The sequence below is a fragment of the Pagrus major genome, chromosome 23 (assembly GCF_040436345.1).
Source record: "Pagrus major chromosome 23, Pma_NU_1.0".
In the NCBI taxonomy this organism is placed as follows: Eukaryota; Metazoa; Chordata; class Actinopteri; order Spariformes; family Sparidae; genus Pagrus; species Pagrus major.
Genome location: NC_133237.1, coordinates 7023846 through 7051613, shown reverse-complemented (window position 1 = coordinate 7051613; position 27768 = coordinate 7023846). Strand labels below are relative to the sequence as shown.

Sequence of the window (27768 nt, the reverse complement as noted above, 5' to 3'; positions counted from 1 at the left end):
GAGGGGCTTTTTTTTTTTTTGCTCGGGATGGTGAGTGTGCTTGATAACACAATTTTCTATATAATCTTCCATTAGCACAGACTTAAAATAACTAACAGTACAACAACTTGTTTACACAAATATACTGTAAACCAAATTTAGAAGATAATAAATCTGCTGCCTGCTCAGCTCCTGTCAGAAGAACTGCAAGTACCAACTGTAAAATTAGAAAGTCTGACCTCAGTGCCTGCTGGCTTGATTTCAACTATTAAATCATTTATATAGAGTACAAGTAGAGTAAGGAAAAGAGCATATCCTCCTGTGTCACACCAAAAACAGTTGGAAACCAACCTGTTCTGTAGTTCTTAATCAGCAAACATGCAACTGGAGCTTAATAGGGGGCTTAATCACTTAATTAGGCTTCCCACTGATACCAGATTTCAATAGTTTGAGGTTGAGAGGATCATCGGAAGTCCTCTTCTTCAGGAAGGATGGGTGCAGCTTAGCATTCAAAATAGTCAAAAAAGCATGAAGAGAGAAGCTGCAGCACATCATTATAGTGACGTAAATGTATAAATCACGTGATTAAAATCTTCTCAGGCTGAACAGTAGCTGTTTCGGTGTGACAAGTGAATTGTTTTGTGGCACACTAGAAAAAAGGTTAAAAACACTTCTGCATTCATTTCAGAGGTGAGGGTGGAAAAAAGTGCGTAACTCACGTGGGTGGCAAAACATCTGTATATGACTCTAAATGTGCGTGCGAAGACCTAAATGTCTGCCCGGCATGCATATGCATGAGCGTGTGCGCATATGGCACCACCGATCTGTGTCCTGCCAAGAATATCTAGGGGTGCAAACAGGCCCGACTGTCACTCATGGTGATTCAGTGTTTGTATACATGGTGTGAGATTTTTTTTTCCGTGTGTGTGTGTACGGGGTCGGTACCTTCCTTTTCTGAGAATGGGGAACAAGGTTTATCAACAGCGTGCAGAGGCAAATAGGGCCTTCGGGCAGGCCCTGTTACAGCTTTCACCACTTCTAGCACATGGGTAACATCTATATAAATGGTGAAAACATGGCAGTAACTCACTGACACCATCACACATGTAACACACAAGCTGCTGACACATGCCTCCTTCCTCTGGCTGTAAAAACAGCTGAATGCCTTTCTCTTCCACAGAGGGGGGAGCCAACCAGGCGAGGCATGGGGCAGCTGCACGTCGTCAGCTGTACGAGCTCAACTCGAGCACAGATCAGAGGAACCGGTTGCCTAATATTTTCATAGCTTCTACAGCCTCACATGTGTTTGCAATCAGTGTGGTTACGAAATAACTACAACAAAACAACAGGGATGTTTATAAAAGATAATGACAGTAATGGTCATGGAGGTAAAAATGGAGGATCATGAGCTACTACTAACAGAAGTGAAGCGTCCTCACACAGCTTTGTTTTGTTTTGAATAAGCTGCACTTCCTTCCTCCCACTTCCTTCTTACCTAATACACAGGCTCTGATGTCATCATACCTTGGATGAGCCTTTTAATACAGACGAGGCTCACCGATGCCAACATTTTATGACCATGTGAGGATCATTATATTACATTTATGAAGAAACAAATGGCTCAACAGGCCAGAGACTACGTGTGACTTAACCACAAGACACACACCTCACTTTAAGTATGCCAGCAGGCGTGAACCGAAACGTCTCTGACTTCCTCAAACACTCTTGGGGTCAACAGAGGACAAGATCATTGATTTTAACGACAGCTAAAGTCCATGTCTCATCAATCCTCGTTAGAGACCTGCAACACCGATTTCCGGGACAAATGGAGATAAGACCTTGAATGTCTCCTTTGGCCTGCAGGCTGCAGATGAATACCAGTTTGGATCTCTCAGGAATAAGGACAGTATTGATACAGTGTGTACCATGCAGCTCACACACAGCCAAGATCACGGCCGGACATTGCAGGCATACATAATACATGAGAAAGTATGAGATGAGGGGCAGTGTCCTGTTTCTCCTCTAGAACTGCTGACCTGTGCATCCCCCCTCTCACACACACACACCCACACATCATGAGGCAAGTCCTCTCTAATGAATCCAAAGCCGTACCCCTCTGCTGAGTGTGCGTCTGCTGCAGCCAAGAGTGGGTAAAAGGGCCAGCAGCACTCAATAGAGGACACACTCTTTACAGAAATCCCCTCCTGCACTGATCAAATGCTGGCAGCATGGAGCATGTGTCATTATGTTTTCTATTTAAAAGAGATGGGGTTACATGGGGTAATATTCAGCTTTAATGGAGGGAGGTGGAGGAAATGATGCCTGGGGTTTCAAGTTATGTCACAACCACCTGATGTTGTTGCACAAAATACCTCACAACCACACTTTACTGCCACACATATATACACAGGGGCCAAGTGTGCTCAGGCTCAGCAGAGTCAGCTCAGACTGCCAACATGCTACTGCTCCCGAGTGGCGTCTGGATGCCAGTACAGTTTATTGGTGAAATAGTTCACCAGGAGCTGAGCACACGGCTCTCCGGCGTCATCTGGTGGCAACATTTCATCGACTTTTACTGCCATGGGGTCTGTACACATGGGCTGAACTATTTTTTAACTTAACTGTGGAAACAAAGAGAATTAAAGTTGCTGGAAATTTTTAAAAAAGACTTCCTGGAATTACCCTGAGGATATTTGAGTCTGTTCAGAAAATAAAAGCAGACACATAAAAGGTTTATTCACTCTCAGAACAGACTCAACCATTCAGGAAAATTGTTTGCAGTTCTTTTTTTTAAAACATAGATTGGAAAAAATGTGGCTGACACCCTGTAAACACTGGAAGAGGTTTCACAATATATCCTTGTAGCCTCAATGCCCTTCAACAAAATGTACTGACTTATCCGATATTTGTGTCGTCAGTTCGAGAGAAAATGTTAATTATCTTTTTTATGTGTTAGTTGCCAGGTTTTTTTTTTGTTTTCTGTTTTTTTTAGCTAAATGAATTAATTCACTTTATTTAAATTAAATATATGATAGCTTGTATTTTCAACTCCTGAACAAACATGTGACTTTAGAAAGACATCATTATTGGTTAAGTTTCCATATTAATTGATTTTTCGAAAATGTATAAGCAAAAAGCAAAAAAAGAAAGTTTTTTAATAATCTTCACCTCAGATTTGAAATACAAGCTATGAGATCCAACTGAAACACAACAAGGGGCCAAACAAGGCCGTGTGATGTCTGTGATGCTTGAGTGAAAACACTTTACCACAAAGAGAACACAGCCTACATTTTGGAAAAAAAATGTCATGATTGCTTCTGTACACAAACCTGTAATATCTGTATTCAAACCCTGACCTAACCCTGTTTTAGTCATCGATTTATTTTATTTTTATCAAATGTTTTCTTTTCTTTATTGGAACAGACCGGTGTAGTGAACATATGTCATGTTCTATGTTGTCTATTATATTTGAGGTTCAATACAGAAAAGAAGACATAGAATTATTAATTGATTTGGTTGGTGTATTTTCAGGTCAGTTACAATAGAAAAATAACTTGTCCATGTGTGACAGTGTCTCATTATTATTATTTTTATCATTATATTTTGTCATTATTTTGCCTTTTTTTCATGGCTTTATTAATAGAAAGATGACAGGAATGCAGGATGAGAGAGAGGGGGGATGACATGCAAGAAAGGGCTGCAGATCGGACTCAAACCCTGGACCGCTGTAGTGAGGACAGAGCCTCTGTATGTGTGATGCCTCCTCTACCATCTGAGCTACCAGGGCACCCAGACAGTGAGTCATCATTAAAAAAAAATGTATTTCCCCACACGCACTAACTCAAAGATATACAATATTAATTTTGACTTTTTTGTATTTTTTTTAGCTTTGAAAAGTAAGCCACTCAATGACATTTCATAAAGGAAACACTTTACCCCTGACTGGCCACATCAGCCTTAATAGCAGAAACCATCTGAGTGAAAATGCACATCAGGCGCTGGATTTTTTTTCAAAACTGTTTATTACACTTTGTTTTACAATTCTGACATTCTCTTCATTAATCACAAGAGTGAACAAAAAGCTGTTTTATTTATAAACCAGGAGTACCAACCATTCAGATCTCAACTGCAGAGAGGATACTTCAGTGTGAGAAGTAATTCATGTTTCAGATCTGTAGGGACAGATCGGCAGGTAGAGGAGGTCACTGACACGTTTGTTCCTCTCCTCAACAGCTGTCTACACTTGAAGGAGGCTTCCGAGTGATAACATTTTACAGAGTGTGTCTGTTCTTTGTATAACTCTTCCTCTTTTCAAATGATTCCCGGAGCTTTAACTGTGTGAAGATATGATTATTATCTATGATATCACTTAAGTCTTGACGTCGATTGACGTCATTGAAATTATTCCATTCAAATTCCTCGGCTTTAAATCAAGCCATTTAAGCATCAGTTACATCCAGGCATCACAAGTCTGAACCTAATTTATTAAAGGAATTTAAGTTAAAAAAAACTTTTCATTAACATTTTAAACATTCTCATCAGAAAATAAGACATCTCTACAATTAAAATCTCATTAATCACAGCTGTTTCAAAATAAACTTTGTTTTCATTTTTCGAAAAGTACGTTCCTGCCAGTCAAGAGACAACTTAACACCACAGTGAGTCATCACATGTGTGAATTAAATGAAGGTGCAATCAGCAGTGGGATCACAGTGAGGGTGAAAATAAATAATCATAAATGTCAAACTTGCTTAGTCATAGCATGAACACCCTTATCTAAATACAGTAGCAATTTGCATGTGAACATCGTGTCCCATCCATCAAAGTCTCTGCTGCTGCCGCCATGGTTACCCAGGCTCAGGAATGCCATCCTTCCAGTCGGGGCAGCCAGTCGGACATGATGAGTATCACAGCAACGCCAAAGGAGCCGGCCTAATACTCCCCGGGAACACAGTGATCCCTGGTGAGAACGTCCCCGCCCACTCCTCAGATGGAACTGGCACAGCGACACACAGGCACGCTGGGCGGTCTCATCTCGAGTGGCCGACAACCTGCCTTCCGACGGGTTCATTACAGACCGAACGCCCCTTCCCCTTTCCCTTTTCAACGCACAGGTTATTAATGGCACCCAGCTGCGTTGGGAAATGGCCAGTCATTTGTCAGTGTTCAGGTGACTGATGTTGGCACGTGTTGCTCTCTGGGGGGAGTGTGTGTGTGTATGTGTGTGTCTCCTCATGTCCATACAGCAATCAAAGGTGACATTTAGCAGCAGTGTCAGAGCTAAAATCATGTATTTGAACATGTATAACAATGGGAGCTTTACCAACATAACAAAGGAATGGGTTGATTTTTTTTTTTTTTTTAAGATTCATGCCTTCAAGTCTTTTCCAACAGGAAGGTTGGATGTTTCTTAAAGCTCCGTCAGTTTCTGTTGAGGCGAGCATTCTTCTTCATAAAGTGCTTTTGCATCATCTTGTCAGTTACCATAAAAATGTCTCTAAAAGTCATCTAATCTTTCTTAAAATTAAAGACCATTTCCAACGAGCGTCCCATCAGCTAAGTCCATCCTCCTGGTGCAGAATACGTCCACTACTTTGTGTATCGTCCGAGACTCGAAGTTGCCCTCAGTGGTTTCTTCTGGCCTTTGGAGAACTGGCGCAAAATAAAGTCAAAGTTCGCCGTTGTTGACATGGCATAGAAGACGTTCGCTTTGTCTGGTATGAGCAACTCTGAAAACAGAAACACAAGATAAAGTGTCAGAATGGTTTGAGTTTTGTTTCAGGACTATTTCAACAGTTCTTCTGATAGTAGAGTCATTCTGTCCTGACCTCTGTCCTGGGATATGAGCTGTGTCAGGGTGAAGTCCCGCCAGTTCATGTGCTCGAGGTGATGCTTCTCCAATGCCCTTTGGATCACCTGTGCAGTTTTGTCCTGGCTGGTCAACTATGAGAGATAAGGAATTATAAATCATATTAAACACACTTGTTTAAAGTCACTTTTATATTCACTGCAGAATAATGTATGTGCATAGTTGGACACTAGATGGCTGCTTTCACCTTCATCTATTAAAAGGAGGAAAGTCTCTCAGTGTTCACATTAAAGGGCCATTTTGCAGGATTTATTGGCATCGAACTGTGAGGTTGCAGATTGAAACCAACTGAATACTACTAGTTTCACCCACTCAGTGGCCGCTTATATCACAAAAAAAGTGAAAGGTCCTCTGGTAGCAATATTTGGTTTGTCCGTTCTGGGCTACACGGTGGATCCACTCCCTCTGTAGATACTGGATCTTTATTACGTGTTAATACAGGCATGATTTAACATCACAGCTAGTTTGGAAGCCAATCACAGTCCAACATGCAACTTATGAAAGTCCCCGGTGCACATGAGAGTTGAATGTTGAGTTGCAATGAACAATATTTTTATATTCAAAGATTCTGGATGTTTCAATGAAGAGGTAACTGAACTCTTCTTTTCTTCCAAGAAGAGTATTTTTATATGCCTGCAAAACCTTCGATAAGCAATCAATCATCCTAGCTGTACTCTGTCTTTTCTCTGATTGCAGTTGTTTCCGTTTCATATAGCTGTAAACAGAATATCTTTGGGTTTTAGAGTGTTGACTAAACAGAAACGCTATTTGACATCCTTCAGTCAGAGAAAAGAGGATTTTTGCTCTTTTCTTTGACACATTGTGGAATAAAGAATTAATTCTAAAAGCAAAAAAATAATCAATTATTATTAAATCATGAATATTATTATATATATATATATGTATATATATATATATATATATATATATATATATATATATATATATATATATATATATATATATATATATATATATATATATATAAATAATCTTTAGTTACAGCCCTATTGAAAATGCTACTCAAGTAGAAGTAAATCTACAAATGTACAAAATAAGATCACATTTAAAACACAATGTAGCTCAAATGCGTATGTTATTACATGTTATAATTGTATTATTAGTAGTATGTGTATATTATGTGTTTTACGATGATAACATTTCTGTTTCTGTAAAAAAAGGATTTGGTGATAGTGACATAAAGGCCATTTATAGTTAAAGAAAAAGTATTTTACTCCTTCACAGAAGGTCTGTCTCTGTAGGGATACTTTCTATAATGTTGTTAGACACTTATAATGATCTGAGCCCGTCAGTGGGAAAAACAAGCACCTTTAGTGGACGTACTTTGATGGCTGAAGGATTACAGGACCAATTCCAAAATTAGTAATTTACACACCAAGATATGTAAAGCACTACAGTACATTACAACAAAGAAATCACTAACTCATTCATACTAAATATCCATATTTAAATATGGAAAACAACACAAAGTGGTGACGCTGTAATAATACCTGAGGATAAACTCACCAGGATGCTTTTGTACATGTTGCCGTTGTTGTGGCCCAGGTCCACGCTCACCCGGACTATACACGAGTCGGCCACCTGACGGTTGTACACCGGCAGGGAGGTCATGGACACGGAGCGTTTGTGGTTGGAGGACAGGATGGACTTCGGCCGAGCACCGCCGCCGGACGCCAGTGGAGTGCAGAGGTCCGTCCGGCAGTCCGAGCAGGAGCCAGAAGGAGTAGGAGAGTCTGGAGAGGAAGCCGCGGAGGAGCAGGGGGAGGAGGAGGAAGAGGAGGACGAGGAGGAAGAGAAGGCCTCGGACACATTGTTGCAAGAGCTGTGAAATGACTGCAGAGAAGATGAGAGGAAAACAAGAGAAAGCATATTGATTTGAGTGACGCTGGAGATATGGTTACGGCATGTGTTGTGTTTCAGAGAACAAGTGAGCAATAGAGCAGCAGTGAGAGCTGTACTTGAGCTCAGCTGAGGACCTCCTCAACTGAATTCCACTTGTTAAGGGCTTGTGCTAGTTTCGATGGCTCTTTGAAGAGGATCCTTTGTGAAGGGAGATTATGTAAGTTTCCCAGATTTTAAAGCCATTCAGTGTTTCATACTTCTTATTACAAATGCTTCAGGGTGTGTTTGACTGCTTAAAAACAAGACGATTGTTTGCTAAGTGTAAATAGTGGATGTTGTGCTGAGGACAGAGGCCTACAGATGAAGGCACGGCATCACAAAGCTTTCAACAAAGACACCGCTGTTCGCACGACTGAGGACAAAGCATATACAGAATACAAGGCTGTGAGACCATGAGGCACGCACACACACACACACACACACACACACACACACACACACAGCTGTTTACCTGCAGTCTGATGGAGCAGGCTGAGTTCGGGGAGGAGAGGTCCTCCATCTCAGATCCACTGGATCCAGAAGATGTAACGCTGATCTGGTCAGCAGGGAGCTTTTTAGATCCATCGCTCACTGTGAGCAAGCTGAAGACAGAGAATAAACTTGAGCTTGTATCAAAGAAGCCAGAAAAAACTCATTTTACACAGATAATAGTGCTGTTTTATATATAATCATATAATATTATAGAATTTCTTTTCCTTTTACTGTGTATCAACACTTTATACAACAAACCGTCCTGATTTCTTTCGTGTTGTGCGGTCAACAAATGCTGCACTTATTACTTAACACTTTGTATCTGCTGTGACTTGAGCGTTTAAGTTTTTAAGTGTTGTGCGTGCAGCTCTGTGTGATCAGTAAAATGTGCATGTACTTTGCATGTTTGAATATTCAAATGAGACCACGGCATGATACTCACGAAGAGAGTTTCTTTGTGAGCGTGCGGTGGCTCCAGGGTGTTGGCGAACACAAGTCCACTGGCGGCTCCAGCTGCCTCGACAGTTCGTAGCTGGAACAAAAACTTAAATGAGTACTGAAATCCTGAGGAAAACTTTTCTCTTCTTCGTCAGTCTACAGGCACTTGAGTTGTGGTTTCTTTCTGAAGCATTCGTTGAAGTCACCCATCTCATTCACTCTAAGTTTTTTATGCTCAAAATAATACCCAGGGTGCACTTTGGTTTTCAAAAGTAGACCAGCTCTTTGGATGTAGCATGTTTATGGTAATCATTTTTTTTTAATTTATTTTGTTTAGTTTCAGGAGGCTGACTGAGTAGAATAGCGTAAATAAATATCCTCAAAACAAAAGTCTGATGACTTATGTTTTTCCTCAGAAACAGACATAAAGCACATGTTCAGACTTTATGACATTTTATATTTTCACTAATGTGCTGCTTCGAAGTTTTGATCATTGCCATGGTAATGCACGTCTAAAATACGCATTTAAATGCTTCAGGGCTTTTTATTTAACTGGAAGGTGACGTTGCACCAGCTGCACCAAAAAGAGCAAGGAATGGAGCTCCTCCATACCATGTATGAAGACCAAGTGCATGCAGGTGATAGAAGCATCCAGAACAGAGCAAAAATGTGGACCTGCAAGTTTGAGGTTGCGACGAAAGCGAGCTTTCGCACTTGAGTGAGCACGACAGCTCAACAACTGCTCGCTCGCCTGACACTTTGGAGGCGGGGAATGGAACAGACAGAGGATGATGTCTTCACCTCTCTCCCGTATGTTTGAGGAAAATTTGATTGCTTGAATATTTAGAGGACATTCTCACTTAAGCTTTTAACCCCCAAAAATGGCATTTAGGAGAGCCCTATATTCAAATAAGTATTGTATTATAAATGTGATTTGATTTGATAAGGCCCCGACAATGCCATTACTCAGTCTGATGGGACATTTTGATCAATTATGGTGCATACTGCCTCTAATGATGTATCTTTGAGAGGAAAGTAATTAAAGCAACACACCTTTATTTGACTACAGGGAGAATGAACTCTTTTATGACAGAAGAAGAATTTTTACAAGGCATATTTCGGATTCTGTAACTAAACTTTTATTGAGCTTCCAGCAGGCTTTGCTCTGCTTGTGACACGGGTATGTTATGTGAAGGGGTAAATAAACCAGCTCACCTCTCCTGGTCAGTGAGCAGCTTGTGTCCCTGCAGCCACGCAGCGATTCTGGGGTGATGGGGCAGGTTGTACTGGGAACAGGACGCCTGCAGCAGGCGGATCTGTGACAGAACCTCGAACTCCTGTGGGGAGAGAGAACAGTCGCAGGATAAACAGAGTGAAGGAGGCCGCAAGATGCCCAGACTCCTCACATCTGTGCGGTTACATAACCAGCCTGTAGCAACAGGGTACAACACAGTGGTATTTGGAACATTTACAAAGCTGCAGTAAAGTGTTTCCGTACAGAGACGTGTAAATGTTTAAAGAAAATAACCAAAAGGTCTCCCAGCTTTCAGAATGTCATGTGGAAAACAACAAAAAATGTCTCTCTCCGTTTACTTTGGCAATGCAAATATACTGCACACACCCAACCACACAGACACACACTGACAATGTGATGTGGACACCTTGTACTCTGTGTTTCTGACTACTGTGGGAAAAAAAAAAGAATAAATAAAGGGGATTACGTAAAAGATGTCACAAAGAGGAACAACTCACCCTCCTCCTCTTCTCAAAGTTTATGAGCCCGCCCTGTCAAATGAACAGACGGTTAGTACAGTGCTGATTTATTGCACGTATCAATGATTAGTTGCATCAAGAAATGAACAGAAACACTATGATAACACTTTATTCAAACAGCCCCTATTTAGCATTTATAAGCAGTATAAATCATAATAAAATGGTCTATATCACCTTGTTATGTATTTATAACCTTACATAAGAAACCTTTAAAGAGTTCATTAATTGTAAATAACATCACCGCTTCTGAATCATTCATAACTGGTGTATAAAAGATGAATCATGTCAATTATTGACATTATAACATCATCATATGGTATGTTCAGGTATGTTCATCGTTTCATTCACGTTCACTTTCATTCACATAATTCATTCACATAATTCATTGTTTCATTTCATTTTTTAGAAGTATTTCCAAGGTCAAGAATTAACCTTTATCAACACTTTCATATAATTAAATATGATTTCAGCTATGTTATACTGTACGGAAGCCCTAAAGGGCCAGGCATTCATACAGTTTATTTCCTCCGTTTTCCCGTGATAACGAGTTAATTTCATTTGTTTTCTCGAGATCTCGAGTTATTATCTCGAAATAACAACTGCCGGTTTCCCGAGATAACGGGATAATTTTCTCGAGATCTCGAGATAACGAAACTTTGTTTTCCCGAGATAACGATATAATTAATTCGAGATCTTGAGATAACGAAACGATAGTGTTGTATATTAAATCATTGCAGGAAACATCATTCAGTGTAGCAATGTCAGAGGAGCAGGAGCATATCGATCACCGCGTCGCATATCTTTTCAATCAAGGCCTGACACAGGCTGAAATAGCATTATGCCTTGCTATTACAGATAATATACACATTAGTGTGCGTAATCTAAAAAGACGGTTAGCAAGGCTTCAGCTATATCGGTGGCGCAATCTAAGTGAGCCTGATGTCGTCATTAAGCCGGACATCACGAGATAATTTTCTCGAGATAACGAAATTTAGCTGGTCAGCTATGTAGGTAATGACGAGATCTCGAATTAATTATATCGTTATCTCGGGAAAACAAAATTTCGTTATCTCGAGAAAATTATCTCGTTATCTCGGGAAACGGCAGTTGTTATTTCGAGATAATAACTTGAAATCTCAAGAAAACAAATGAAATTAACTCGTTATCACGGGAAAACGGAGGAAATAAAATGTATGAATGCATGGCCCTTTAGGGCTTCCGTAATACTGTGATAGTGACTGTTCATATATGAGTTACAAATGCTTTGAAATCTGTTTCATCTCGTTAAAAATATTGAGATATGAATTATTATGACTTCTTTTACACTCTTACTTTTTGGAAATTATTTAAAGGGCACAAGGGACTTTTTGCAATTTTATAAATGTCAATTAAAGATTAAGAATACGAGTTACATCTTAATTAAGGTATTTCATATGTCTCCACTGTCACAGTGAGAAGGCCTCCCAGCTGCACCTCACAGCCTTGAACCGGATGCATACTGCTCATTTTAGGTTCTTCCCAGCTTCACACTCCTATGCGGGCTTTTGTCCAGTATTTCCCCATTCACCTTATCTGGACCGAGCTCATCTGCTCGGTGCATCCGGTCTTATTCTTACACTCCCGAGGAGAGGCATTCTCACTGCCACAAGCGGGTCTTAGATCTATTTTGGCAAAAACATATTGTATAGCAACCAAATATCAAGTGTTTACATACTGCTTATGAATGCTAAAAAGAGGGGATTAAAGTAAAGCTATACACACTACTATGCCCTGGGGGAACTACATAATATGATGAGATGCTCTACAGTTCAGTATGAACAGTATGTACCTCCACAGTGTCCAGCAGAGCTGTGTCCAGCATGGTGAGGACGGTCAGGTAGGTGCCCAGGTAAGGAACCACTCCACTGGAGGTGCTCTGCAGAGAGACGTGGAACACACTGCTTATTAGAGTCACAGCTGCAGGGTCATGTTTCACTGCATCTGGTTATTTGTGTCTTTTGAATACAGTCATTAGCTGTTTTTAATTGAATGAGTCGAGATGGACCGACATTCACACAAGGCAAGTCCCAGTTAGCAGCACTGTGGGTTCATGTTACGGCCCAGGAGAATGTGCATATGACTCATAAAAGACCCTGGACTAGTCTATTATTACTGTCCTATAATCCTGGTGATCAGAGGCCATTTGAAACTCGCTCTGCACCGAGCGAGGCTAAAGATAGGTTTGGGTATCTGCCATGCCGGAGATACTCCACCCACACTGAGGGAAATCAGCTCTCTTGTGGCTTTAAGAGTTGTATAAAATGGAGGAGATTTTTGCATGCGTCTTTTAAAAAACTAAACCTTGTTGCCTCCGAGACAATATCACATGAGTAATGATCACATTTTCAACATTCCTAATGTGAAACGCTGCATCAGATGTGGCGGAAAAGTAAGGTCGCTGCTTAGTGTCTAGACCTCAGAGATTTATGTCACTGGGCTTCGTCTCATGTCTTCAAAACATCTCATCTCTCTTTTCTCATCCCGAGGCATGTCTTACCATCTGTCTGGGGATCGGACACCTCTTGGATATCTTTGGAGAAATGTTATCCACAGTTGCCTGGCCTCCGTCCTGTCAAAGTAGGTCATACAGAGCCACATTCAAATGAAGGTTACAGGACAGTATGTAGACCCATTATTCACAAAAAGTTTTGAAACATTTTTAGCAAATTTGCATGATTATTTTCCTCTGCATGCACGTGTGCTCACGTGTGCTCATGTGTGTTCAGGTAAATAATCAGTACGTTGTATGTTTGCACACGAGCACGTGAGGGTTTTAAAATGAAGAAAGTGAGCCAACTGTAATCTGGCATATGAAGCAAATACTTTAAGAATAAGATTTTATTACACATTAACTTGAAGATCCTGTTTAATAATTATCTTGTGAAAGGAGGGAGGCCACTTTCAAGCCTTCTCTCATAAGTCTTTGTGTGCAATATCAGTCTAAAAAGCAGCGATTAGGCTTTAAGTAAATGTAGGAGTAACTGTGTTTACATAGGTAAAAGCTTTTTTAGTAAAAGTCGATGCCGAACACAACAAACGTGAAAAGTGAGAAGAAAGAAAAACAAGTTAACAAAAGTCAGACGATTTCTTAGAGAAGAATCTCTTTGAATGTTATTGTGAAGGAGCAAACACAAGTTCAAGCTTCTTAGTTGTTGTGTTCATAGTGTACCGATCTATGTGTGATCTATTGACGTTACAGTCTTTTCACTGAAACCAGACACAAGCCTCCTCTGACGCAGTTGCCTAAAGGAGACGACATAAAAGAAAAAAGGGAACATAATGTGCTCGAGGCCTCTAGTTTCCCATTAACACGCTGGTAAACATTTCTGTAAAAATTAACTACAAAAAAAATGAATCTATTTAATGATTACAAAGAAAAATCCATGTACTTTGAGTGCTTGGGAAGACAATCATTTCCAAACATGTTTCCTGTATGTGAAACATTCTTGGTGCTGCGTTCTTAATCGACACTGAGATCACTGAAGGCATGAGTCCCCGTCTCAAACTGACTGTCAAGGCTGAGAGTCTGTAACAGCTGCTGAAGTGGACTGACTTGTTTGCATTAGTAAACATAAAGACTTAGGTAGGTCAAAAAATTAACTGTATGCACATCCAATGGAAATGTATAGGAATGTCGGTTACTTGTGTCAGATACATACAGTATTTACTGTGGACCACATGATGACAAGGATAAACAAATATTATGAAGAGTAAAAATTGTGCTTGTGTGGAATACAAATGTTTTGGGTTTTTTTAATTCTGAGAAAAACCTAAAGAAAAAGAAGTATTTTTTACATATGGAAGAGGAGGTTCCAATGACTGATGCATCTAAAGGTTAAAACACTAAACTTCTATCTAATTTAATCTAATCTAGTCTGTTTTTTTGTGCAACAAGTCTTCTTCTTACCTCCACCAGCAGCTCTCTGTTGGTCAGTACACAGTTCTCATCGGGGAAGGTTTCTACCAGGTTATCAAACGTGGCCATGCTATCCCTGCAAAAAGAGCACAGACAACATGTAGTAAATATGGAGTCCAAAATAAAATACTTGAATCATTAACTATATCACACATTAAATGGTGTTCTGTCACTACTGGTCCATGACCAGTTGTTTATACCATAAAAAGGACAACATGAAGTTACCGTATGCTCCAGTTATCCTTGACATTCTAATAGCTGACTGCTGTGTTCATGACCTGACACTGAATATGGGTCACCCAAAAGCGAGACATTTGCTGACTTGCACTGTCGCTGACATAGAATTGCATTTAATGAGGGTTCAATGTACTCATTAAATGACAGTTACATAAAACATAATATAAACATAACCATAGAGATATGTTGTGGCCTTTGGCTTTAACCCCGCCCTACCTGCTCACAGCAGCCCAGGTCTTTCTCAGCCTGTAAACTGCATTGGACTGAAGGGCCGACAGGATCGCCTTGAGAGAGGAGAAGTTCTTCAACCGACGACAGTCCTGCAGAAGAAATTACTTGCATTCAGAGGATTCACTTAACTTCAAATCAAATGTTTCAGTAACCACTCCTTCAGTTGAGGCTATTTTTTGACTAGTCTTGTCCAATACAAACAGACGTACATGTGTTCACTTTTTTAACATACCATAAAAACTTGAGTCAGAACTTGAATGCAGCCTAACTCACTTTAATTTCGACTGACCTGTGCTACTCTGATCCACTTCTCTATGATGCGGGCCCTTTGAGCGGGTGTAGTGGCAGGCCGGCGGGAGGAAGTGGGACTGGAGTTGCCGTCCGTCGGCCGGCAGAGCAGTGACATTATGACCTGGTTTGTGATGGTGTTGAACTGTGTAATGGTGGCACGGATGGTGGGAGACATGTTTTCCTTCTTGTCTCTTTGGGACCACACGCAGCCCAGACACTGGTAAGGGACCACTTTGACAAACAGAGCCTGAAACACCATGAAAACCAAACATCAGTCTTAAGACATCGATGTATAACAATAGAAATGTGTAAAACTTTAAATACATCCTCTCACGTACAGAGTCCATTCGGGTAAGCTGTTCGGCAACAGCAACAGCAGAGAAGTCCATGATGCCACCTTGATCCAAAAAGTTTTCACATCCTGAATCCTCATCACCAGAACCCTCCTCGTCCTGCTCCAGATCTTCCTGGGTTGGACTGACATTTGTCTCACCCTCTGAAGAAAAACATAGAAGGAATCAGGGAAAAGTAAGCATGGCTTTCTGGAGAAGGATTTAACTTGTTGACAGCCGTCATGATGGTACAGCACATGGACTATCATGTTATGCGCTGGAGGATCACCTTCTTTCTGGAATTTCTTGAGCAGTGCCTCAGCCTGCGCAGCCAGCGAGCAGTAGTTGGGCTGACTGCGCATGTTGTCGTGGACTGCAGAGCTGATCCTCAGGTGATCCAGCAGCAGCCTGAGGGCCGCGTGCAGGGGAGGATCTCTGAAGTCCTCGCTGTACTCATCCAACCATGTCTGGACAAAGGCCAACAGAGGGCTGAGGAGGCAGCAGGAGAATCATTATAGTTTAACTAGTTTATAAAAATGAACAAGCACACTGAAATGTAAACTCAAAAGTCATGTGCTTACCTCCTGTAGCATTCACTGTTGTCCAGATCTGAAGCAGCACTGTCTCTATAGGGGGAAAAACAGCCTTAGTCATACTCTTCAGGCTGTTTTTATATATATATATTTTAATGATTATTTGTTCCTACCGCTGCAGCTATCCTAAACCTGACCTCAATTCATGCCAACCGCAGTCTAAAACTGCTCTGTGCATAATTGCTGTTGTTGAAAGCCTCAAGATAATGAGCACCTGCTAGGTACTTATTATTACATCAAAGCTGGCAGGAGATGGTTGCTTTGTCAGGGAAACAATGTATAAAAAGATCCTGAGGCAACATGTTGACTTTGCGTGCGCTACAACCAGAGTTGTTTTACCAGAATCGAGGACAGAAGAGATGACTCTTTACCTGTGGCTCTTCATCGCGTTTAAAGAGACTCTCCAATCAGGGGAAGATAACCAGAAAAAGGATTAACTATCCTAAAATATTAGCAATTTTTGGGTAGTTAAAAGAGAGACAGAAACAGTGTACGTGAATGGAAATGTGAATCGTGATGCAGTGAGGGGGAACTTAAATGTAGTGTCTCATTCAGACAACCATTAAAAGGAATAATTTAACATCTTGGGAAATGTGCTTATTTGCTTTCTTGTGGAGAATTAAATGAGAAGATTGATACCACCCTCATGTCTGTGCTAGTCACAAAGAAGGCCCAGAAGACCACAGTCAGCTGTTGTTCAGTAGGTTCAAGCTGCGTCCATCGAGTCACACATATAATCAGCTGAGATGTGGAACTCATTGGTCCCGGCTGCTACTGAGAGGTTGAATAACATTATGTAATTTCTTGTTGTTTGTGTGCTGTTGATTGTTTTACTGCTGGCTGAGCAAGAAAATGCCTCTCGGGGATGATAAAGATTAACTTGACCTTGACCAAAAGCTGCCAACCAAAACCTCCACAGCTGACCCTTTAAGATGTTTCTCATTTGTTTAATTCCATACAATGTCACCTGCATAAAAAGTGTAGCTACTACAGGGAGCTTTGAACTTGTTATGAAACAGTTTCAATTTTATACTGACCCTCTGTATGATCTACATAAGCAAACAAGACCATCAGTGAGAAAATTGACTATGTCTATACAGCTTTTTTAATTTATTGAGCCTTAGTTCGTTGTTATAGTTGATATAGTTATTCTTTATTTGCATAATAAACAAATGATAAATGTGTTCAATAAAAAAACAAAACAGTAAACCAGTCATACAGTGGTAGCAAAAAGTGACTGTACCTCTGGAAGAGCAGCTCTATGAGCTGGGAGGTACCAGTGAAGGTTCTGTACGTAGAGAGGAGGATCCTGCCATAGTCCAGCTCCTGGCAGCCAGGGTCAAGGAGGTGATTCACAAGCAGGTCCAGGGTAGCAGCCTTCAGGCGCCGCACCTTGCAGGTTCGGTACTGGACAAATGCACAGCATGGACTGGTCTCGCTGGGGTTGGAGGAGGGGACGGGCTCCCGGCGCAGAGTGACCCCATATACTGCACCATCCTCGAACTCCTCACCCCATTCCTGCACTGGGTTCTGGGGATGGTAGAGGTGGGAGATAATGTTTAAACACCAACATTCACTCAGAGAGTTGCTACCTTCAAAAGTCATGTGTGTGTCTGAAAGTATACAGGTACGGGTCAAATACACAAATATATATGTAGTGCTGTTACTGGTCACAACATTAGGGTCAGGCTGGGCAGTGGGGAGGTAAATATAGCAGCACGCCTCTATGACCAAAAAGCCAGATGAGCCTACACACACACAAACAAGTGACACAACTCCACTACTGAGACTCACACTGATCCCCTATGAACCACAACAACATATTATCTGCTTATACTCATCACCATCATTCCAGTGAGTGCACAAACAGGTTAGTGTGTAAAGATGATAATTATCAGATGCTCATCTACGTCTCATGCAGGTGTTTAGTCACTGATTCAACAATTTCCCAGCCACACAGCAACCAGATACTTCCCAGAAGGTTTGTAGGCTCACATGAATGTTTATGGACAAATACAAGATTATCAAAAGGTTAGCACATCCAATAGTACATCGAAGCAAAATGCCAAAACAAATGCAAAACACTGCCTAAATGTCAGCGAATGTCACTCATCCTCTCATAACCAATAAAAAGGAGCCTTGGAGGACTGTAGGGTGCTGGTTCAGCACCAAGTCTCGTGTTTTTGTTCAAACATACTGTAGATTTTTATTACATATTGCGACAGGTCAGGTCAGAGCTCGTCTGATTGTTTGATCTAAGTGAGAGATATTAATCAGTGTTGGAGCGATCTCTCCTCCAGAGTGCTCAACAGCACTTGACACGACAAGAGAACAGGGTTTTTAATGTGAATACTGAGCATCTAGTCCAGGCTTTCAGATGTATAATGACACAAAGGCTGTGAAGCGTAATTTAAAAACGTCCAAAGGAGCCACTGAACTGTATGTCATTTTTATTTTGATGTTATAAAATTTAATCAATGAATAACTGCTCAAAAGTAAAGGAAACAAAACTGAAATGGTTTCTTTTTGTAAAAGTCTACCTTTCCATAATCACAATCAAATTCAATAGGAACCCGTCATCAGTCACCCACTCACCCTCAATGTCTACCTCCTCCCTTACTGTCAGTGCTGTCATTTTAGTATCAACAGCAGTTTCACTCACATAACACAAGATATGCTTTCAAGCCTAAAGACGGCCAAATCAACCATCATTACCCTCCATTAAAGGACCACTCAAGTGATTTAGTGTCACACTTTCACAACATTAGGAATGTTGTGAGAGACACACTAAAGAAGAATAATTTAAATTGAAGCTACTGAGGCTGAGATATCCTGACTTTTTGCTCGAGTGAAGCTCTAAATCAGCTGGATACTACATTTCCCATAATGCAACTCAACAGCATTTTTCATTAAACTTACCCTGCCTACGATAACCCAATTCTTTCAAGCTTCATGGCCCAATTTGTAGCACATTTTCTGTTACGAATTTTCAATCTCCAAGCCCAAACCAAGGCAACCCTGATGACATCACCGTGACATCATCGGCGTTGAAATGTATACAGATCAAAAGAGGGGATGATGCAGACATTTTCACGGCTTCAGTAACGCTCCCTCCCAAGTAAAGAAAACGTGTAAAATTGATGAAGTGCTCCTTTAAATGCCTATTGCGTTACATCATAAAAACATGCGTCAGTAACATGTCTTGCATGACTCCCGTCTAATCCTTCTGATTAATATGATGATGCTTCACAAATCTTTATGAGGCCCTGGAATGAAAGCAAGTAATCATGTGTCTAATGAGCGATTCGATCTAAATCGTTATGTCACATACTACACATCCTCCTGCATCTTAAAAAAAAAAAAGTATCGTGAACTTAAAGTTTCATGTCAAAATCATGTTTGGACGATGGGAACAGAGCGAGCATTACTGACTAAATACTGCAGAGGAGATGAAAGACACTGCCTGTGCTCATAACAAGTATCTGAATTCAATTATCTACATGAGAGGCCTCGTCTCCTCTTATGTAAATGATTATTTAAATCCTCTATCTAGAGACAAATGTTGAGCCGCAGTGCATGCTAGTGCTAACCAGTATCACACAACCCTTTTGTCCCTCATAGAAACTAGGATCGTTTGTTAGCTACACAGATGGTAAACTGTGCATTGTGTCCTACTGTTACTCCGCGTCAGCGATGGTGGTGCTAAGCACTGACAGCCAAGTCTCAATCAGAAATGGGAAACTTAAGACTTCTTATATTAGACCTCTTTACATGGTCCCTGCAGAATTTAATATGAATGAAAAAGCAGATCATGGAGCAGCAAGAGGATGCATTTGACCAAAGTCAGAGACTTAAGGCAAGTCAGCACAGTTATAGACTTTGTCTTTTGCAGCCTCTCATGTGTTAACATTACATTTGAGTCATAGAGTAAAGAATTTTTCTGAAAAAATAAATACGAGGTGATGTTGAAATGGTTGAAAGAAGGTCGTTAGACAGCACTTACCACAGTTATTAAGCTACTTACAGAATCCTCATAGACTCTTGATGGAAAAACATTTAGTCTGCTGATCGATACAAAATATTTTTAAGTTGTTTCTCTTCTTCTGAATGCAAAGAAAGATGATAGCTGACATAAGGCACATGTCCTTGCATCCAATATTAGTTAAAGTGATGTTATTTCCAACATTTTACATTGTCATGCAAATAAATTGGAAATATTATATATAGCATTTCAGCAGACAAAATGATTTTTCATCCATATTCGGGCTGCAACTAATGATTATTTTCATTGTCAGTTTCCTCAATCAATCCATTAGTAGCTTGGTCTATAGAATGTCACAAAAACAGGGAAAAATGTAAATCAGTGTTTCCTCAAGACCAAGATGAAATGTCTTCTGTCGTCCACAACCCAAAGATATTCACTTTCATAAAGGAAGTAGATAAACCAGATCATATTCACATTTCAAAAGCTGAAATCAGACAATTTTGACATTTACTCTACAAAAAATAACTCAAACTGATTAATCAATTATCAAAATAGTTGGCGATTATTTAAATAGCTGACAACAAGTCGATTAAGCTTTGCAGCTGATGGATAAAGTACTCTATAAACACCTTCAGTTCAGCATTAAGTGTTTCTAAAAGACCCAACTGTAATGTTATTATATTGGAGGCACAACATATTCTCATAGATGCACTGAATACAGACTTGCTGTGGGATACATGTAGTTTACAGAGATCATAATGAGCCAGTACATGAAGGAATCACTTCACATATCAGTGAGAACATGTATTTGCCTCTAACAGCTTACATTAAATAAACTACTCCTTAGTTATCCCTGATTGGATCAATGGAAATAAATCTAACTAATCAATTAATAATAGTTGACTTCATTCAACCATTAGTGTATTCTTAAATCATAAACAGCTCTCTTACCATTGTTAACTCCCATTTTCCCATCTCGTCCGGTGGCTTAAGGAGTGTTTTCCATCTTGACAGGATCTGCTGGACTGAAAATAAACTTCCACGGTGTGACACACAGACTTTACGGCTGCATCTTGTTATTATAAAAACGCTTTTTTAAACTCTCTTGCTCGGGACTACATGAACGCGATCCTGTTACAATTACAAAGACGACTTTCACCGTGAAGTGTTGTCTACATTTCACGCCTGCATAGAAAAGCGCAGGGCTGCTCCCATGTGTGCTGACTTGTTTTCCTCTGTGTTCCCCGGAATGATGAGTGTCCACCGGCACCAGCGACAGTTTCCCCTCTGCCTGAGGACACTTCAGCTGAAACTCACCGGGCTTTATAGTGGGAGTGACTCTGTGCTGCAAGTGTTGACTGTAGGAGGAGTGACAGGAGGTGTGTGTGTGTGTGTGTGTGTGTGTGTGTGTGTGTGTGTGTGTGTGTGTTTTCATGATGTTCCAACATTTAAAGCAATGATGTGGAAAATATGCTTATTCGCTTTCTCAGAATGACAAAAAAAAAAGATCAGGTGATCAGTTAAGAACGGGTGAAATCCGGGAAAGAAGAGTATGGGTGGGCGTGGCCACGACGCAAAGTGGGCGTGGTCTAAACATAAATGGTCCCTAAAATACAGTTTCTGTTCATGGCTTTTTGTCATTAGGAGAAAGAAACACAATGTTTGTGTTGTGTGTAATCAGTTACAGCAGCCAAAAACAATATAATGCAAAGGTAAGACATAAAAATAGAATCGTATATACATAATATGTACAAATGTAAACAGTGTAATTATAAACAGTGTGACCGCCTGCTGGGGAGGACTGAATCTGGCATAATTTTAAATAAAATAATAAATTAATAAATGGTTAAATGGATTAATTAATATGCCATTACGGAAATAACTAAGTGTTTGGAAAAATATCGGGGGGAAATGCAAAGGGAGACAAATACATAGAAACATAAATATATAATAATAATATATAAATATTTATTAATGACATTAATGACAAACATTAATAAATAAAATCAAAATTTAAATGGGAATAAATAGTCGGATCAATACAAAGCTAAAATGGAATGGCACTCAGCAGAGTACATTCCTCTGCAGAGGCCAAACAGTCAATCAAGAAGAATCCAATAACAAATAAAACATATTTAAATCCATTTCTATTTTTGGATCCGCATCAAATTGTACTTGCTCATTGATACAAGCCACCTAAAAGATCCGTGCATTATTCCCTGAGAAATTATCAAAACTACTGAAAATCACCCTGTCTCACACTGTTAAAGAAAGGGAGGAAAAATTCCCGGATCCATCTTTTTATCTGGATCTGCACCAAACAGTAATGGGGTCTAGTTTTTGTGTACTATTGTTGACAAACCAACAAACCGACAAGGAAACAGATACAGGTGTATTATGTGTTTTGTTGTTTTTGGTGCCTTTAATGGCATATTAATTCATTTTTCGAGCCATTCATTTAATTCTTTATTTTTTTCTGATTTTAGCAGTTTTAGGCTAGGAGTCTAACTTTCAGGACAAACAGGACAGGACTCAGGACGACTGCTTGTAATTCAGGACCTTCCCTGATTTTTCGACAGCTTTCTAGACAGTCTAGTAGTATCAATCTTCAGCGAAAGACAGAAAAATGCTTTTATATGCAAGACAAGCAGTGTGGGGGGCATGGTAAAACCCTGGGCCCTTATCGTTGATAAATCACATAACACTTCCTGGGTGGTGGCCCAATGTGCAAGAAAATGTGATAATGTGCCCTTTAGGGAGGCCTTCCAAGGGATAAAACATGATGCAGTGCCATTTAGGCTGCCCTATTTGTGTTATATGTCACATTTGAGGTCAATTCTGTTTTGTAACACGTCATGCCATTCGGGCCTCTTCTGCTTGTGGATCGCCATCATGCTGTCTGAAATCACACTTTGTTTGGTACAGTGTAAAAAAAAGCAGAGCTGGTTGAATGAAGGTTTTACACCACACTTATATGTGTGAAAACATGCTGGACCATGACTGGCTTCCAAGTTAGTTGTCACAACAGTAAGTCACAAACTCCTGCTTGTAGGTACACGTCTTTATCTGATATTTAAGGAGATTACAGAGAGTCATTCCCCCTTCAGTAGGTGATTGTGGAAACAGCCTTCAGGAGTCAATCTCATATGTAGCACATACATTTTTCTGCAGAGTGACAGTCAAACATGCAAGTGAGGCAACAATAAGCAAAACACATACTTGAGTGAAGGGGGGAGTTTAAACATATTTCCATCTGGTTGTCTCCATGCTCCTCCACTGGACAACGTGAGGATTTAAAGATGTTTTACGTGTGATCTGCGAAAAATCTGAACGTGTTCTCCTTTTGTCCAGTAGATTGGTTGCAGGACTTGAAATAATAAAAGAGAATAAAAGAGCACAGACATACTAATGAAAGTTCAAAACGCTGTCAGGATCATATGACTGTCGCCTGCTGTGATCTATAACACTGATAGATGACAGCAGTACATGAGTGACATCACTGGAATTGCAGATTTCTATCTCTTACACACTGAATGCATAGTTAAGACTCCCGATGTGCTGCTGCTCACAGGGAGGGAAGCTGGATAAACAAATAACATTACACTTTAATGGATAAATCTCAATATTTCAAATATGCTGATATTTTTGACATCTGATGATGTCATAACGATGTCATCAGGGTTGTTTTGGCTTGGACTGGGAGAGTCCAGATATTTCACAGAAAGCTGGTGTTACAAACTGGAGGTACAGACATTGAAAGACATGGGTGATTACAAAGCAGGGAGGACTGATAAAGGTGCTATCCAGTTGCATTATGGGAAATGTAGGATCTAGTGTTTTTGGAGCTTGACATAGGGACTTAAAGTCAGGATATCTCAGCCTCTCCTTCTTCAGTCTTGACCATTCTTTTTAAAATATGTCCCCCGACTTGATGGAAGTGCAATATCAAATTACTGGAGTGTCTCTTTAAATAAGTGTCACCAGACTGATGAGGTTTTCATCAGCGTTATAATGTGATAAAGAGATACGCTACAAAAGCCACAATGATCCATCCTATATGAACTGAGTATAAAAACAGACCTTTATTATGGGGACTTGACACTGAAGTAGGTCACTTTTATAATTTCATCACGCCTCCCTCTGTCTGTGTGACTGTGTCCTACACAACAGCCCTCATTTTCTTTTTATTCTCCAAATCATGAAAATCCCAATTTCTTTAAACCATGACCCGGGTCACTGATGAACATCTGAGTGTGTGTGTTTATGTTCCAGGCAAATTTTTCACAATCTGACCTACATGATACCGGCTTTTCCAAGAAAGTGAAAACATGCTTAACTTTTCTATGAAAGATGCCTGTTGTTTCCTGAGTGTGACATTTTGCCCTGCGTCATCCGGAGCTGATGTGTAGTCTACCTCTTCCCATCCAAATGTAACGAACAACAAACACACCACATGCCCTTTATTTAGTCAAGACAAGACCTGTCTCATCCGGTGACATTCTGAGCCACATGTGCAAGTTGTACCACTAACTAACATCAAATCTTACAGTGTCGGGTTCCAACTGATGTATTAAATATGCCTGCATCAAACACCACAGGGCTCATATTTTAATCTTTTGTCGTCACAGTAGCACTGAAACAATTGACGCAAGTGTTTCCTTTTCATCTAAAATCTTGGAGCAGATTTAGTTTCCTTTATCCAGCCTGATCAGTTACACCACTGAACCCTCTCAAGCATTTAGGTGTGGTTCATCCCCCGAGTGCCTTTCATTGTTGATAGAGATGGCATCATATATAAGCCCAGGCAGGCTGCAAGCACAAATATGACACCTACTGACCGCACCTACACCTGCTATTAACATGTCATCTCTTTTAATAGGCCCGATAAGTTCAATTAGAGGGCATTTCTGAAGGTTTGAGCAGTTCATTTTGAGATTAGTAACTGTTTTTTTCGTGTAAGCTTGAACATTATCAGCCGACTTGAGGGACAAAGCCGGCCTCAGGTGAACAAGACTACGAGTCTAGCCATGATAGCGGCTCTGCAAGGCTGTACTTAGGGCCAAATGCTAATGTCAGCATGCTAACGATGCTAATCAGCATATTAGCATCACAATTCTAATATGCTGATTGAAGTGTAATGTTTACCATTTTCATCATCTTAGTTTGTCATATAAGCATGCTAACATCTGCCAATTAACGTCAAACCCAAATGTCATTAGTTTTGCACGTATTTGATCAAAAACCAAAGATTTGGAAAAACTGAAACTTTGACTTGATGATGACACTAAATAAAAGGTTTTCTATGATACACTCTGAGGGGAACATAAATGTCTGTACCAAATTTCTTACAATTTGGTCGCTGTTGGTCTATGTTAGCAAAAAACTAAAATGTCAACATCATGAGGATGCTTCAAGAAAATCACAGGATCACCCCAGTCAGTAGAAATCTACATCTGGGGACTATGAATGTGAAAATGTCATCCAATAGTTGTTGAGATATTTCAGTGTGGACCAAAGTGTGGAATCAACCGACTCACAAGAGCCAAGCCCCTTGCATAGCCAACAAAAAAAAGGCTACATACTACACAATCCGCAGGTATTTCAGCACACTTCCTCCTCTGCATGCCATCTTTCAAGAGCTCTTCAAATTGTGCAAGACTCTTGAGCAGCAGTGCACTAAATATTTACGTGCCGCGAGAACACCTGTCACAGATTATAATCCTCGCTTTTAGTGCTTGCTGTGATTGGGCCAAAGAGGAGCATTTCTTAAATCGGCACACCCATTGTGATTAAAGATGTGTTTTGTCATGTGTCATGTGTCATGTGTTGCCCTGGTGGAACATGTGCGAACAGTTTGTCCCTGGCATCAAAGAACAACAATTGACAGAGAGGTGTGTTGTCTAATGAGTCACTGCTCCCATCAGAAGTTAATTCAAATATAAAATCTCAAGAGCACAAGTGACAACCTATACTTCAGCATTTGATCTCTGGATTCAGGGATCCAAAGACCTCAGAGGAAGGCTGACGCACAGTGGATGCAGCAGTGGTAAGGAATGCAGGCAGACAGTCTTTTATCAACACATCACAGGACACAAATACCTCTGAGCCTCATGACAGGGACTTGCCTTCAAAGCAAAGCAAAAAAGTATGTTCACTGACATTTGTGTTCATGGCTTCAGCACATTTAAGTTGGAAGTTAAACTGACCAAGTTAGTGCTTTAAAACTGCACTAATCAATATCATTATATTAACAACAGAAAGAATTTGGTTTGGGGCTCCCCGTCCCTCTGCTCTCTCAAAGCTCTCCAGACAAACAAAGTGGTGAGACATGACTCCTCATTACCTTCATTACCAACCTTTTAAACATAAAAATGCTTTAAATGGAACCGTACAGAGGTACCATCATAAAGCTGTTTCACATTGTTCAGGGTTGCCATGGCCACAGTGTGGCACATATCAAGTACATACCAGTCACACTCTCAAGAACTCCACCACTCCTGCTAATGACTCAACCACTCAGGCTGTTCAGGTGTCCTCCATGGAGACTGGAATGAAATAAAACCCTCACAGGCCAACGAGCCTGGTTAACCACTCAGGACCTGTGACGCAAAACTGCAAAGAAAACAGCATCTTTTGTGGATCGACTCTTGAATTAACTTAACTGTTTGACTGCAAACAATTGAACTGAAGTCATTATCCCTGGGAGTACTGATGATGCTAACGGATCGGCTGGAGTGTGTTTACTGTGTTGATGGAGGTCACTGTGCAAAGGTTCAGAACTGTCTACAATGAATGAGCCTTTGGGTGAGGTATGGCACAATAATAAAAAGCAAAAATCAAGCCATCCTTTAGAAGCTACCTCCATTTAAACCACAAAGAGATTGGTACCAGGCCAAAAAAACACAATAAAGGTAGGTAATGTTGCGCAAGTCACTGAAAGAGAATCTTTCAATTTGTTTACAAAGAGGAGAGTTGGACTACAAAATGTGGTAGAAACCTGTCAGCTTATCTCCATTGACTTGATTTCAGGCTTGTTCTAGTGGAACATGTCAATTCACAGTGGTGTCAAATGCCACTGCCACCATTTCGTTAGAAGATACCTGTCCAGCAGCATACTGGTGGTATGTGTCATATTCTTAGTAGTGTGCCATTTTGGCTTGGTTTTTAGCTGCTGTTCAACTGGCACTCCCCAGCAGCATGACAGATCTTACTGGCACTGGTACTTTGCCACTGCAGTACGCCATAAGAAAACAACACACCACTTACATTCCAATGACAGGTGCCATTTTTCACACACAGATATTGTGCAACTGTTAGCTTAGTCATCGTAACATTAGCTAACAGTTGTGAGATAGACACTCATTGTAGGCAGCTGTCACTGAAGCTAATAGGGCCAGACTTAGCTACTATGGCTAACAGCAAGCAGGGTAGCCAAATTTGACTATTGACACTTGCTATAGGCTAAAGGACATTATGTTGACATTTCATTTTTATTACCTCTGTGTTCACCTCTGTCAGTTTGTTGGTTTGTGAACAGGATGACATAAAAACTACAGAACAGATTTTCACGAAACCTGAATTAAGGATGTCTTGGCCCAGAATAGACCCAATTACCTTTTGGTGGATAAAGGGGTGGATCAAGGATTTTTTTTTTTTTTTTTTTTTTCTTTTTTGACATTTTCGTTAATTTC

General features: G+C 40.3%; 1 protein-coding gene across 1 annotated transcript; it reads right to left on the bottom strand.

Moving 5' to 3' along the window:
- Window positions 1–5332: 5332 nt before the first annotated feature.
- Window positions 5333–21375, bottom strand: LOC141019588 (ral guanine nucleotide dissociation stimulator-like 1). The gene is made up of 17 exons (XM_073494551.1): window positions 21029–21375; window positions 17336–17622; window positions 16081–16125; window positions 15789–15988; window positions 15506–15663; window positions 15166–15414; window positions 14862–14965; window positions 14400–14484; window positions 12990–13061; window positions 12282–12368; window positions 10433–10465; window positions 9896–10017; window positions 8685–8774; window positions 8223–8352; window positions 7376–7702; window positions 5808–5922; window positions 5333–5708 (listed from the first exon to the last, which is right to left on the bottom strand). The coding sequence occupies exons 1-17, from the start codon at window positions 21050–21052 to the stop codon at window positions 5569–5571; spliced, it is 2268 nt and encodes a 755-aa protein (XP_073350652.1). The 5' UTR covers window positions 21053–21375; the 3' UTR covers window positions 5333–5568.
- Between the last annotated feature and the right edge of the window lie 6393 nt (window positions 21376–27768).

Excerpts from the sequence above, each read along its gene's own strand:
- LOC141019588 (XM_073494551.1), bottom strand. The coding sequence starts at position 21,052 with ATGGGAAAATGGGAGTTAACAATG. Across the intron at positions 15,989-16,080 it reads AACAGTGAATGCTACAGGAG|CCCTCTGTTGGCCTTTGTCC; the intron begins GTAAGCACATGA and ends CTGCCTCCTCAG. Across the intron at positions 8,353-8,684 it reads CTCACAAAGAAACTCTCTTC|CTTGCTCACAGTGAGCGATG; the intron begins GTGAGTATCATG and ends CTCTGTCTTCAG.